The sequence below is a fragment of the Xyrauchen texanus genome, chromosome 8 (genome assembly GCF_025860055.1).
Source record: "Xyrauchen texanus isolate HMW12.3.18 chromosome 8, RBS_HiC_50CHRs, whole genome shotgun sequence".
NCBI classification, from domain to species: domain Eukaryota; kingdom Metazoa; phylum Chordata; class Actinopteri; order Cypriniformes; family Catostomidae; genus Xyrauchen; species Xyrauchen texanus.
Genome location: NC_068283.1, coordinates 7,033,662 through 7,047,900, shown reverse-complemented (window position 1 = coordinate 7,047,900; position 14,239 = coordinate 7,033,662). Strand labels below are relative to the sequence as shown.

At 38.9% G+C, this 14,239-nt stretch overlaps 1 protein-coding gene across 1 annotated transcript in view; it reads right to left on the bottom strand.

The window, feature by feature from the left end:
• The window catches only part of LOC127648065 (xylosyltransferase 2-like), a 34,061-nt gene extending 21,020 nt beyond the window's left edge, over positions 1 to 13,041 (bottom strand). The window contains exon 1 of the mRNA XM_052132656.1: positions 12,895 to 13,041. Within this exon, the coding sequence (XP_051988616.1) occupies positions 12,895 to 13,026 (132 nt within the window). The 5' untranslated portion in view covers positions 13,027 to 13,041. The remainder of the gene's footprint in view (positions 1 to 12,894) is intronic.
• Positions 13,042 to 14,239: the final 1,198 nt, after the last annotated feature.

Here is a 14,239-nt window from a genome sequence, read left to right as displayed (position 1 = left end):
GAAATGTTAATATTTACTTGTTGCCAGTGGCTGATAACACAGACGTTTTATTTTGGTTGCATAATTTATTCGTATGTGCGAGGGATTTACTCGCAATGTAGAGGGCTGGACGTTACTTACCTCAAAGATTTGTCGTCCTCCTCAACCAAATAACATTAGACAGATCCAGGAATACTCCAGTGCAGATATCTGCGTGTAGTGCGCTTGTGAGTTTACAGCAACGGGTGAGGAGCTGACTGTGGCCGGCCACCAGTGTCTAGTCAATTAATGGGAAACACTGCGTGTTGATAGTTGACCCATGTAGCACTGTTTCATTCCTCTTTTGAAATGAGCAAAATGCGCTCCAAAACATACAGATGACAGAGGAAGGCTCTTTTATATTCACGAGGAAAGCACTAACTGACTGTTCACTAAAACGTTGCGATCACCTGCCATCCCATGTTTCAGAAATGAGCTCGCGGGCTACTTGAAATGAAGCGAGTTTGACATGTGTTGTTATGCGTTGACGTGACTGTGAGTGTGTGTATTTTTGTATATCAGGTCCGATACCACACTCATGTACTGGCACTCTTAAAAATGCTCCAATAACAAAAACCGTTACCATCTGATGTATGAATGTCATTACGTAAACATTCAGCCCACAAATTAAAATCATGTTATGTCCTACCAAGATTATTTAACCGCAAAGCTGCAATTTAATGGGATAAATACATAGTTTGCATGCGATTCAAATGCAAGCACTTGTGAATGTGTGGTGACCGTGTTATGCCGATGCCGGTACCTGTTAAAGCTCCTCCTCCAAGGCTCATACAGTTAAAACAACATCATGAGCATCAAGCTCTCTGTTTGAATGACAGTAAACGGAGTGCATATTCAAGTTGTAGCGCGAGACACATACAGAGTACACATAGCAGCATTTTGCGGTTTAATAATCACAGAGTCACATAGCGATCAGCTTTTCCAGAGTGGGAATCAGATCTCCTTGGTCAAAACACAGAAACAATTCAAAATAAAAGCTCAGTCAAAACGTAAACTGATTGGAAAAAAACGTATGTCAGAAATATATCACTACTTTAAAGTTATGTAATATTAACTGTAATACTACTACTAGTAATAATAATAATAATAATAAATCAGTGGTAATTGTAAGCAATATCTAACATCTGTGATGCTCGGTTGTGCAGCACTTTATTTGACAAAATAGAACTTAAAAAAATGGTATCGGGACAACCCTAGTTTAAACAATTAATCTTTTATTTTATTTTTTTACAATTTAACTTTTCTGTCAATGTATCAACTACTTTAATCTCAGTGTCAGAGCTGATTTGCCTGTATTTCAACAACAGGTCCTGTTTACAATTAAACACTAAATGAAAAAATGCTTTTAAATTTATGAAGAAAGCTTTTTGTGTAAAAGTGCAATATATCAAAATCATTGGGCTTTTATTTCAGAATGTAAACTTGAATACATTATAAGATACATATACAACATATTTGACTACTTGTTACTGTGGTCAGATACCCAATGTTTATCTTTGTTTTAATTAGTTTTATTACTGATTGTTTCATTGTTTTTAATTATTGCTTAAACTTGAGCATTGTTTACATGCATAGTTTTAATTTAATTTGTTAGGCTAGTACTAAATTAATCATTAACTTTAAAAATAAAGTTAATCAGCAAATTTAATTTGGCTGTGGTATTGAGAACCGCTGAAGTGTAGTCTGTACAATGAAAGTACTGGTAATCGGCCAATATTTGAAAATGTTGAGATTATTGGCGTCGGGCAATAACCGTATTTGCTTGGCCGATGAACAGAAGTGTTAACTTTCCCTTGTGTCAGTTCCAAAATCTACCAATAGGTTTGCCAATGAATAATCAACACTTTCGATTTAAGATTTTTTCTTTTCAAGTTTTCAAATTTGAATAAATGTTGCATTAAATAAGTGTTTATTTAAAAAACTGTGTACTTCGATTTGCTGTTGTTAAATTGTATTATGTTTCTCTGTATTTATATAAGCCTTTGGCCATCCTGCTCTCTAGATATTGGCATCAGTATCTGCCACTGAAAAACCCATATCGGTCGACCACTAATCTTAACACTTTTATGGCAACAGATGTAAGCATACCGGATATTGACTACACTGCCTGAACAAACACATTCGATTCCATCCTTTATGAAATGTCTGTGTGGTCTGTCAGTCCTAAAGATAGGGTTTGAAAAACAAATTGGATTTGTGTGCAGTGTGAACACGATTAGAAAAGTCTGTTTAGTACCTGAAACAGCTGCCGCCACCACAGTGACCAGACAGGGCTCCAGACTAAAAAACATTAAAGAGCCAAATGGCTGTTTTTAGTCTCCAAATCATATAACTGCTCGATTTAGATTGTTGTTCTGAAACAAGATAGAAAGCAGAAGGAAGACAGCTGATAACCAGTTAATCTGAGGTTTAATAAAGAGTATACACTACCGGTCAAACTTTATTATGATTTTTTTTCTTTACATATTAGTGAATAAAAAAATAAATGCAACAATGGGAATTAGATTGTGACTAAACAAAATCCAAAATAAATCAAAACTGTATTATAACTTCAAATTAGTCACCCTGTGCCTAGAATTATCACCCTGGGATGCTTTAAAAAGAGTATTCTATGTTGGGCACTTATTGGCTGCTTTTCTTTATTATTTGCTCCAAGTCATTAAAGGGTAACTAAACCCTAAACCAACTTTTTTTAGTTAATGATCTGTAAGCATGGGGCTTTATTAGTACTGGTCATTGATTCAAGTAATTTTTTTGACATTTGTGTATAAAGTGTTTTAATTCTACAATATATGGTGTAAAAACGTCTGAGTGCTGCCCTCTTCAGGTTGAACGTTGGCTACTGCAGTTGAATTTTCCTATTGGCTGTTCGCGGTACTCGTGGCGTAGCGGTGACAGCTGGCGTAAGCAGGTTCCAGCTCACCACGCCAGATTCATGTACATGTCGTCTTGCGACCGTATGAGGAATAATAATAACATAGAGTCTGACAGCAGCTGTCAATTAATCCGTCACTACGAGTCTCAGGTGCCAACCCCGCTCAGCCCCGCACTCGGTTCGTTCCCTCTATCCCCGCCGGGGTCTCCCCACTTTTCCAGCATTTTCAAATATTTCTAGTGGGTGGAGTCAGACTCTGAGCAGGTGTTTAGTTACCCTTTAAATTTCAAAAACTTTTTAATTACATTTTAGTTTTATAATGAAATAAATGAATATGGTGGCACAAATATATTTTTGTCTACAAAACTAATTTAAAAAATGTAAGCATACGGCTTCAGATCAAAAGATTTTTAAGATCATGAGAAACATTTCAGGCAAGTGTTTCAAAACTTTTGACCGGTATTGTATATAGTTGAGAAGATCCACAAGTTTGCATTACCCTTTGGACTCAAAGTGGTGCTGGACTTTAAATTATAAAGAAGCCCGAATTACACATGTGACTTTTTTTTAAATGCATGCGCTCCCAGTTGTGAACACGCTGACAGATGAATCGCTGACAAAGTGACTGATTCAAACTGCTAACCTGAGATCCTGGGCAAATTCCAATCGAAAGTGATCATCCCTATGCCCTAATCACTACAAAAGGATAAAGCTCTTGATGTGGGCCATCTAAAGGGAGCATGGCATTGCAGTTACACATCGCTAAAAGTCTTGTAAAATGGCAATTTGTGAACAAATAAACTTTCTTACTTTTGTTTGGAACGACACTTCAAGTGGTGTCCCTTTCCCGAAATGTACTTCAAGGGTGCACAAATGCCGTTTGGAAAATGCCTTTTGAGTTTACGCCCTTATTTCTTTTCGGGAGATTCATGATAAAGACCCGGTTCAAGAGAGTCATTTGGTTACGAGTCTCTTGCACTGGGTTTGTTGTTGTTGCATGCGGTGCAGCGAGCTCATCACAACAGAACGGGCGAAAAGGGTCTCGAGACACACTGATGGTGCGCGCTCTCTAGATGTATTCAAGAACTCACAAGGTGATATCTGACGAAACCGCATATGAACGCACACGACCCGACTGTCACCAATGGCGACTAGATTTTAAATTATGGTCGCAATCAATTATTTTTGGTCACATGTGACCATTTTAGTCACAGTCTGGAGTAGGACTGGGACGGTTACCGCATTACCGCGGTCACGTGACTCCAACCGCGGGTCTGAGCTTGTCACCGTCGTCACCGCAAAAAAAACAAAAACAAAAAAAACATTGGCCTGCACATGTGTGCACGTTGTGTCTAATGACATGGATTCGTTGTGTCTAATGACATGGATTCATTGATTCTAATGATATGGATTATGTCTAATGATATTAGCCTACATGGATTCAAGGTTTTCTAAACAAAACTTATCAAAATATGGAGCAAATCCGACCTTTCAGCGAGTTGGGGAGCGCAATGTTCCATGACACATAATAACATTCCATTTGTATTAGAGATGCTGCGGATGGGCTATTATTATTTAATCCGCAACCGCATCACAAAACTCATCTGTCCGCACCAACGTTTTTTGATAAATTTTCAAAACCGCATCCATGGCGCTGACTGTTTTAAGGCCTGAGCGATGCAAAGCGCTGCTGCCGCGAGGCTAGAAAGCTCTTGGCTGTTCTAGAAAGGAGACTGATCCAATGCAGCAAAGATATTTTAAAGGCTAAAGTCCCTAGTAGGCTATAGCCTATTGGCTATGTTGTATCCCCAGAATATCAGCAGTGAAGTCCGTTTCCGATTGGCGCACAGGGATAAAAATAAATAAATAAATAGTAACACACATTGGCAAACCTGACTACTAGGCTACTGTAGCCTAAAATTTTATCATTTTGTTTTGAATTTTGTTTAAAATGCATTTTAAGATTTCTATTTATTTCTCATGTCTGTGAGGCAGTAGGCCTAGCCGCGAGTTTCGGTTCATTTATGAGAGAGCTCACGCGCAAGAGATCGCATCGGCGCTTCCACGTCCTGCTGCTGATTATATGTCTGCTATATTTGCTTCTTATTTATTAATTCCAGGCAATTAGTTAATGAAACAGTGATTAAAATTAAGATACAATTTATACAAAACGAAATTTTAAGTTAAAGAAAGGCTTTCTACAAAACAAAACTTAATAAAGTGGTCAAAATCATGTCTGACCCATCTTCAATGCGAATGTATCTGAGAATAATCTTAAATAAGGAAATCTATACAGTGATTAGTTCATGCCAAATTACTGATTGATGAAAAATTTACTATTTAAAATTGTGCTCGTTTTTTTTCTTCGGATGTAGGTGACAATATTTAAAGTCTGTCTATCAAAAGCGACTTCTGATGTGTGCGCCAAAGTCTGTCGGGCGGGCGGGCGGGGGACACTTCTCTGATCCAATGTAATGTATTTAATGCGGTTTACCGCTATACCGCGATAATATCTTGCTTTTCAACCGCGGTTAGAAAAAATCCATACCGCCCCAGCCCTAGTCTGGAGCCCTGCCAGACACAACTTCCCTTTCGTTCAGCAATGATCTTCCAAAGACAATCTATAATAACTCAATTCAGCTGCATGTTTTCAATCCAGGATGCACTCGAGCACATGGCTGCACACATCTCAATGCAACGTTCAATGCAAGGATGTGTTTTAATCGATGACAATGTGAAAACGTGATTAGAGCTGGCAGGGGCAGCATTTACCGTCAGCTTCAACACAGCCTGGGTGCCAGACATTGATTTCTGCTTCACTTCCATTTCTGTGTGGACCTCCTGCCAAGCTGGGCATCTGTTCCAGCACTGAGGCTTCTTCAGGCCAAATCAAGACGCTCCTATTCATAGACTTCCTATTTTACAGACTAAATTTACTCCAACCATTGGTGGATTCTCCATGTCTTAGCAAAAAGAAGCTCTCAGCCATCATAGTGAAAAACATCTACTTTGTTCAATTGATGGTTCAAGATGGTTGATTCTGTGTTTCCAGCAGAATTCAGAATTAGACTGATTTAAACCGTTCGTCTTTTTGAATACGTCCAACAACATGAGTTGTTAAAACCGCCTTTTGAAGGTTAAAGCGGCCCAATGTCTGACAAACAAAACAAAAAAACATTTTCACACAATGTCCAGTCAAAATATTAACATGAAGCATCAGTAACCCCTTTAGTTGATGCCACAGAGGTTTAAACTTTCCTGATAGCTTGTGAAGCCCTTATCCACGACTACAGCGGGTTGTGTCCCGCACACTGTAAAAAGCATCCTGTGTTATTCCTGTCTTGTTCCCGTCTTCCCTCTTCAGAATTGCATTAAAACAGCTTTGCATTGCCATGTTCCAGAGGAGGACACCAGGTATGTGCCTCTCAAACTGTAGAGAAATGCTGCACACTTAGCACAGAAGCTTTTTGCTGCTGATGTTATGTAAAATTTAGAGAAAAATAGTAATAGAAATTAAGAGAAAGAAATTAGCCATGTTGAGAGATTATATGACATAACCAAACAATGAAATTATATGTGGTAAACTGCAGCTTAGCTTAAGCTTTGCTCTGTTTTTGTTTTGAATGCAATTTCTTTTTTAATTAGATGCTAATTCCATGATTTGAGTTTTTTTTTTTTATTATTATTATTATTATAATTATGGAAAAGCATCAATAATGAACAAACTTTGTTGTTCACTTGACTTGATTGCATCGTTATTATATTGCATATTATGCATGGTCCATCGCGTTACAGCACAAAATGAACACCGAAATTAGATGAAGAGATTTTTTTTCCAATTTGTCCAGTAAATTTTATAATTCCCGGCCATGTTGACGGCACTAATATTTCTTAGCGGACACTCTGGACTAGCCTATATGGATTTTCCCCCTTTTAAAATGTTATATTTTTAAAAAGTGTTGTTTTAAAGAAGTAGTTTCTTAGTGAGGGTGTTAATGTCTTGTGCTTTAGCCTTATATATATATATATATATATATATATATATATACACACACACACACACACACATATATATTATATAATTATTAACCGATCACCGATTATTTGGCACTTTATTATTTCATCGATCGAGAATAGTGATTTAACATACAAAAGAAATGGGCAAAACCTAAAGCATCTATGATGCTGATTCACTCTGTCAAGATCTACAGATTATATCACTTTGTATTTGGGCTTGTTTTATTCAGGAGCATACAAGTAACCGTGTTTTCATATTCTGTTCTTTTCATGAAATTACAAGCGAAACCAAACAAATGTTTCACATCTGTATATACAGACACTGTATATGTAACTCTGCTTTCACATTCAAATACATGCTTTTTACTTGATATACACTAGAGGTCAAACGTTTGGAACAGTTTACAGATTTTGCTCTTATGGAAAGAAATTGGTAGTTAAATTCACGAAAGTGGCATTCAACAGATCACAATGTATATTCAGGACATTAATAACATGAAAATTACTACTGCAATTTGACATTTTTTTTTTCAGAACTTCATAAAATACTTCAAAGTGTTCATAAAAAAATCCTCCATGTGCAGCAATGACAGCTTTGCAGATCTTTGGCATTCTAGCGGTCAGTTTGTCCAGATACTCAGGTGACATTTCACCCCACAATTCCAGTAGCACTTGCCATAGATGTGACTGTCTTGTCAGGCATGTCTCGCAGTCCTTACAGTCTAACTGATCCAACAAAAGCTCAATGGGATTAAGATCCATAACACTCTTTTCCAATTATCTGTTGTCCAATGTCTGTGTTTCTTTGCACACTTATATTTTTGTTTTGTTTTCTGTTTCAAAAGTGGCTTATTCTTTGCAATTCTTCCCATAAGTCCTACACCCCTGAGTCTTCTCTTTACTGTTGTACATGAAACTGGTGTTGAGCGGGTAGAATTCAATGAAGCTGTCAGCGGAGGACATGTGAGGTGTCTATTTCTCAAACTAGAGACTCTGATGTACTTATCCTCTTGTTTAGTTGTACATCTGGTCTTCCACATCTCTTTCTGTCCTTGTTAGAGCCAGTTGTTCCTTGACTTTGAAGACTGCAGTGTACATCTTTGTATGAAATCTTCAGTTTTTCGAGATTTTATCAAAACTTTATTTTTCAAATAGTGATGGTGTTGTTTTTTACATCAGTAATGTCCTGACTATACTTTGTGATCAGCTGAATGCCACTTTGGTGAATTAAAGTACCAATTTCCTTAAGAAACAGCACAATCTGTACATTATTCCAAACTTTTGGCCACCAGTGTTCTTTGGTGAGAGTGCTTGCATTATACTCATTGAGACATTTCCAAAGACAAATAACTATCCAAGCTTTATGACGTTTTGAGTGTTTTATACTATGTGTAGTATTACTATTTCATAAGTTATGAAAATTGGTCACTTCTATTTGTAATTTGGAGTTGTTCATATTGTCGATATGCATACGAGTAGGATAAGAAGACATGCAGTTCTTCAGACAGAAAAGCTTCCGAAAGGAATGCAAAAACCAAGACTTTAAAGAAAAAGGAAAAAAAACAAACATTACCACAACTCCAAACTTGCATGCCAATGTGGTGTTGGAAGTATTTAATGGGAGGAGGAGGAATAACACCAGGAACTCCCACCACTTCCTGCTGTAGGCACAACACAGCATGTTTGGGTATTTGCCACATGTCTGCAGCCCACACAAAAAACAATGGATTGTGGGAACAGGAGGACCAGCCAGAGATCAGCAGGCTTCTTTATAAGAAACTGCTTGGACTTTGAAGCTGACTTCATACACATTTATTTCATTTATGATGTTGCCTTAGAAGGCTTAGAATGCACTCACAAACAGCCACATATAGGGCTGGGATAAACGATTATTTTTTAAACGATTAATCTAGCGATTATTTTTTCGATGCATTGATTAATCTAACGATTCATTTTTCCAGTCCGATTCGATTTCGATTCGATTACCTCCCCATTAGTTGACTAATAGCAATTTATACATGTTGATTTACATCTGAATGAAAAAAAAAGAATTCCTTAACATTGCAATAAAGGTTTATTGCTCTTTAAATTCCCAAAAAAAAAAAAAAAAAAGCATCTTCATTCACTTGCAAATAACAACTTGCACTCTGACACTTTCCTTTCACCTTAAGAATACTGTGTGCGTGTGTGTGCGTGTGCGTGCGCGGCGCCTCTTCAGGTGCTGGTGCATTGCCGTGGTGCTAGAATGGAAGGCCATCTCCATTTTGCAAAGACGACATATCACGGAATTGTTTCCTTTAATTTAAAAGAATTCCCATACTTTAGAGGAACGAGTGCATGCCGCCTTGCACATCTGATAGTCTGAGGAGCCGCTCGTTTTGCTACTACTCTCCGGCGCCGCCATCATTGTTTTGGGTCCGACGAATCGACGCGCATATTTTGCGTCGACGTATTTTTTTGCGTCGACGTCATCGCCGCGTTGTCCCAGCCCTAGCCACATAAGATAGTTAAACGTTAAAGGGAACTGTTAAGGAGAAAGAGGGAGAAAGAAACAGATGAGAACTTTAACATTATGAGCTCGAACGCGTCTGGCGTGGCTCTGATATCTGGACCATTTAAATGAGACTGTGTTGCACGCTGGTCTATTATTGTAGTAACACGATGGCAAGTAACAATAAAACGAACCGCGAATGATCGTTTACATGACTCGGTCGCTTCACATGCAAGCAGGTGATTTTCGGAGCCCTCAAGAAACTAAATCGGCCGATGCCGATAGTTTAAAAAGTCAGAATATCAGCCAATTTATCGGCCTCTGCAATATATCAGTCGACCACTACTTGGGATACAATGAACAATTCATATGGACTACATTTATGATTCTTTTACGGTGCTTTTTTTGGAGCTTGACTGCCTCTAGTCAACCCTTTCATCGAACGGAAGAGAGCAGCTTGGACATTTTGCTAAAATCTCCCTGCTGTACCAAGAGAGAAAGTCAAAGAGCTTTGAAAAAACATGAGGGAAAGTAAATGATGACAATGTTTTCATGTTTATGTGAACTATACATTTAAGACTGTTCCAATATTCACAGCTCAGGTAGAGAATCTGCTCAGTGCAGGACAGCAGTGAAACGCTGAATGACCCTATTCTCCTGAGAGCAGGAATCCAGACACGACAGCACATTCCTGATACTCGTCACAACTCGTAACCTTTCCCAGAGGGATTCAAATTACTGTAACCTTGAGCAGCAGACACTTACTCATTTACTCATCAGTTACTCAGCTAGGCTTTTATCCAGTCCAAAAGACTAATTACAGGTTCCGTTCTCATGGAGTTACCTGAGGTTCAGTGATCAAGGGCACAGTAATGATATTGTGTTCATAAATCAAACCTGCTGGGGTTTGAACCAGCTCAAATGTTTGAAAACTAGACAACATCATTAGTTACAGACATCTGGGCATCCAGTTTACAAATCCTGTCTGATGCAACAGAAATAACTTTCTTACCTTGTAGGATCTGTAAATGCCGAACTGAGTCAATGAACATCACTGGGCTTCATTAAGTGAAAAATGTACTCAATTATGGGCGATTTCTAAAAATCTAGTGAGCTGCCAACTACTGGCCAGTCATTTGGGGAATCTCAAGCATTCAACAGCACTATAAGCATGCTTTGATAAGTTCCAAGTCAGCAACATTTTTCAGTTGCCTTCCTAGACAGATAAAATAATTCACAAAGAATGCCATCTCGGAAGGCAGCTCACTAGTTTGTGAGGTTATGATGCCCAATAATTCTGTCTAAGAAAGCTCGCCAGGTTTTAAGAATGTAGAGACAATGTAGAATGCTCACTAAATAAGTAGCTCACTATCTTTTTGATACGATGAAGACCAAAAATGTTGTCTAGGTAGGCAGCCAACTACGTTTTGAGGTTATAATGCCCACAAATGGTGTCCGCAAAGACAGCTCACTAGGCTTTGAGACTACAATGCCTACCTATGCTACCTAGGAAAGCAGCTCACTAGGAAGGCAGCTCACCAAATAAGTAGCTCAAAAAGTTTCGATACTGTAATACCAAAAATACTGTCTTGGTAGGCAGCTCACTAGGATTTGAGGTTATAATGCCCAGAAATGGTGTCTACAAAGACAGCTCACTAGGCTTTGAGACCATGATGCATACCTATGTGGAAAGCAGCTCACTAAGTTTTGATACAGTAATGCCCAAAAGTGCTGTCTGGCATGGAAGCTCACACGATTTTGAGGTTATGATGCCCAAAATGGTGTCTACAAAGAGAGCTCACTAGGCTTTGAGACTAAGCTGCATTCCCATGTGGTAAGCAGCTCACTAGGTAGGCAGCTCACTAAGTTTTGATACAGTAATGCCCAAAAGTGCTGTCTGGCAAGGCAGCACACAAGATAGTGAGGTTAAGATGCCCAGAAATTGTGTCTAGGTAGGCAGCTTACTAGGTTTTGTGTCTGCGAAGAAAGCTCACAAGGCATTGAGACTACAATGCCTACCTATGCTACCCAGATAAGCAGCTTACTACGAAGGCAGCTCACTAAATAAGTAGCTCACAAAGTTTCAATCATCTCATTAGGCTTTGAGACTATGATACCCATCTATGCAATCAGATCACAAGGTAGGCAGCTCACCAAGTTTTAATACTGTAATAACAAATATGCTGTCTACGAAGACAGCTCACTACGCTTTGAGACTATGATGCATACCCATGTGGTAAGCAGCTCACTAGGTAGGCAGCTCACTAAATAAGTAGCTTACTAAGTTTTGATACAGTAATGCCTAAAAGTACTGTCTAGGAAGGCAGCACACTAGATTGTGAAGTAATCCTGCCCAAAAATGGTGTCTACGAATATGGCTCACTTGGATTTCAGACTACAATGCCTACCTATGCTACCTAGGTAGGCAGCTCACTAAAAGTGTTTTCACACTTGGTTAATTTCACCTCGAGAGGTGGTCTGAGTACGGTTCGCTTGGAGCCTGTTGTACGGTTCGTTAATAACATGTAGCCTATAGTGAACAAAAAGCGCCGAGGGTTCACTTAATTTTCTGTTTATGTAATGCCAAACATGCTTATTCTGTGTCTATGGAGATGACAAGTAGCAGACTATTTATAATCAAACTATTTTTACTCCTCACTAAACTAATTCAAAAATCTTTCTTCAGTGTTCTGTACACATGAATAATTCAGGGTTTAACCGGGTCGCATTAGAATGGTGTATGTGACAGTTGCCCAAACATGCTGCCTGGGAAGGCAGCTCACTAGGCTTTGCTAGTCTCGATGCCTACCTACGCTACCTAGAAAAGCAGCTCACTAGTTTTCGGTACTGTAATGCCCAAAAATGATGTCTGAGAAGGCAGCTCACTAGGTTTTGAGGTTACAACTTATAATGCCCAAAAATGGTGTCTGTGTAGACAGCTCAAAATAATTTATGGTTTTGGCGCCACAAGTTGTTGGCCAAGTAGACAAACAGCTCACTGGATTTTAATCAAGTGATGCTCAAAGATGCTGTCCGCAAAGAAAGCTCATCAGAATTTGACATCATGATGCTCATAAACAATTCCTAGGTAGACAGCTCACTAGGTTTTGAGACTATGATGCGCGCTGTCTACATAGACAGCTCAATACGTATTGAGAATATTGTGCCAAAGAAATGCTGTCTACGTAGACAGCCCACTAAGTTTGACACACTGAGTAAACCCCGGCGCCGGTGAAAACAAATAGCTCTGGATGATCGTCTACACAGCATTTGATCATCATATCTGTAGATGTGTTTCATATGTCATTACTATATTTCTCTGATAACACACTAAAACGGTTTGTTTACTATTGCTGACTAAATTAATTGACTGACTGACAGGCTTTAGATTAGCTTAGCATGCTATCCTAACCCCTCATATCATGCAACTGAGGGACGGAGAACACATTCACCCTCATTAAACAGCGCCTACCTCAGCCTCTCCCTCTTCCAGACTCCGCAGACTCCATACCACCAGCCCCTGGATAAGCAAGATCGTTAAACCGGCCGCGATTGCGACTTTGTACCGTCTGAGGAGCTTCGGCACACGAGTGCTCGCAACCATTTTACCTCAGCCCCCTGAATCGCGCTGAGCGACGACTCATGTCAGCTGCGAGCGATGCACTGGATAGAGTCGACTCCCTGAATCATTCTGTTACCCGATCAATGCCAATTAAGAAAGATTCAGTGTCATTTAGCCGAATCTGAATACGTGTCCAGAGAGGCAATGAAGTAAATGACCAAGTGCTTGCATTAAAAACATCCTTATATTACAGGTGCATGATGAAAATAAATACAAATAAAAAATCTATGTTTTAGTGCGTGGCTACACTTATGCAAGTTTCTCACATCCTATTAATTAGATATCACCATCAACAGGTATTTTTTTTATTCAGTGGTTATTTAGAAAGACATAAAAATGTTTAAAAAAAAAAAAAAAAAGACAGTCCACTCGGCGGTCATCTTTGGAACGCTCCCGTCCAGCTATTTTCATTTGGTGGGTTCAAGTCATGTCTGAATTATCATATTATGTTGAGCGCGCACACGAGCGTCACCACAAAGTTGTATTTACGAGTGGGAAACTCGAGATTTTCTCTGTGCACTAACTCTAGTTGGGGGCGTGCCGATTTAAGAATAATGGTAAACAGCATTTTTTTACTTGAGGATTTTGACTATCAAGTTTAGTTTGAATGAATTTGTTGTACTATTTATGAAGAATATTGGTGCAAAATAAGCTTCCTGCCTTAGCTAGTATACCCTACGTAAAAAAGAGAGAAAGAAATATGAAATTGCAAAACCGTTCTTGCCGACTAAAATCACTTGGATGTCATATTTACATATTTACAATTTCTGGCCTCATGAACTTCCTAGGAGGACTTGAACGCACCTTAGCCTATGTAAACAAGCAGCATACAAGTCCAGCTGCTGTCTACTTGAATGGGGAAAGACAGAAATCTCCAAAACGGTTGGTCAAAATTACAATCAAAGAACATATTTCAAATCAGCAGACAAATCTGACAATACTGGTATCATAAATGGTGGTTCTTTGGCTCAAATCATGTTAAAAAAAAAAATAATTCCTGACTTGTGTATAGCTAATGCGCATGGGGTATTCTCGAGTTGATTGACAGCCTGTTGTAAAGCATGAATCTGCAAGACCGGGCAGTTGATGAGATGTGTGCAGTGAAATTAAGCTGGTCACCTACACCACAATCATCTACACCACACCCAGGCTGATCTGGTTGGTGTTAGTGTAGTTGAACCAAGATAAATAGTGT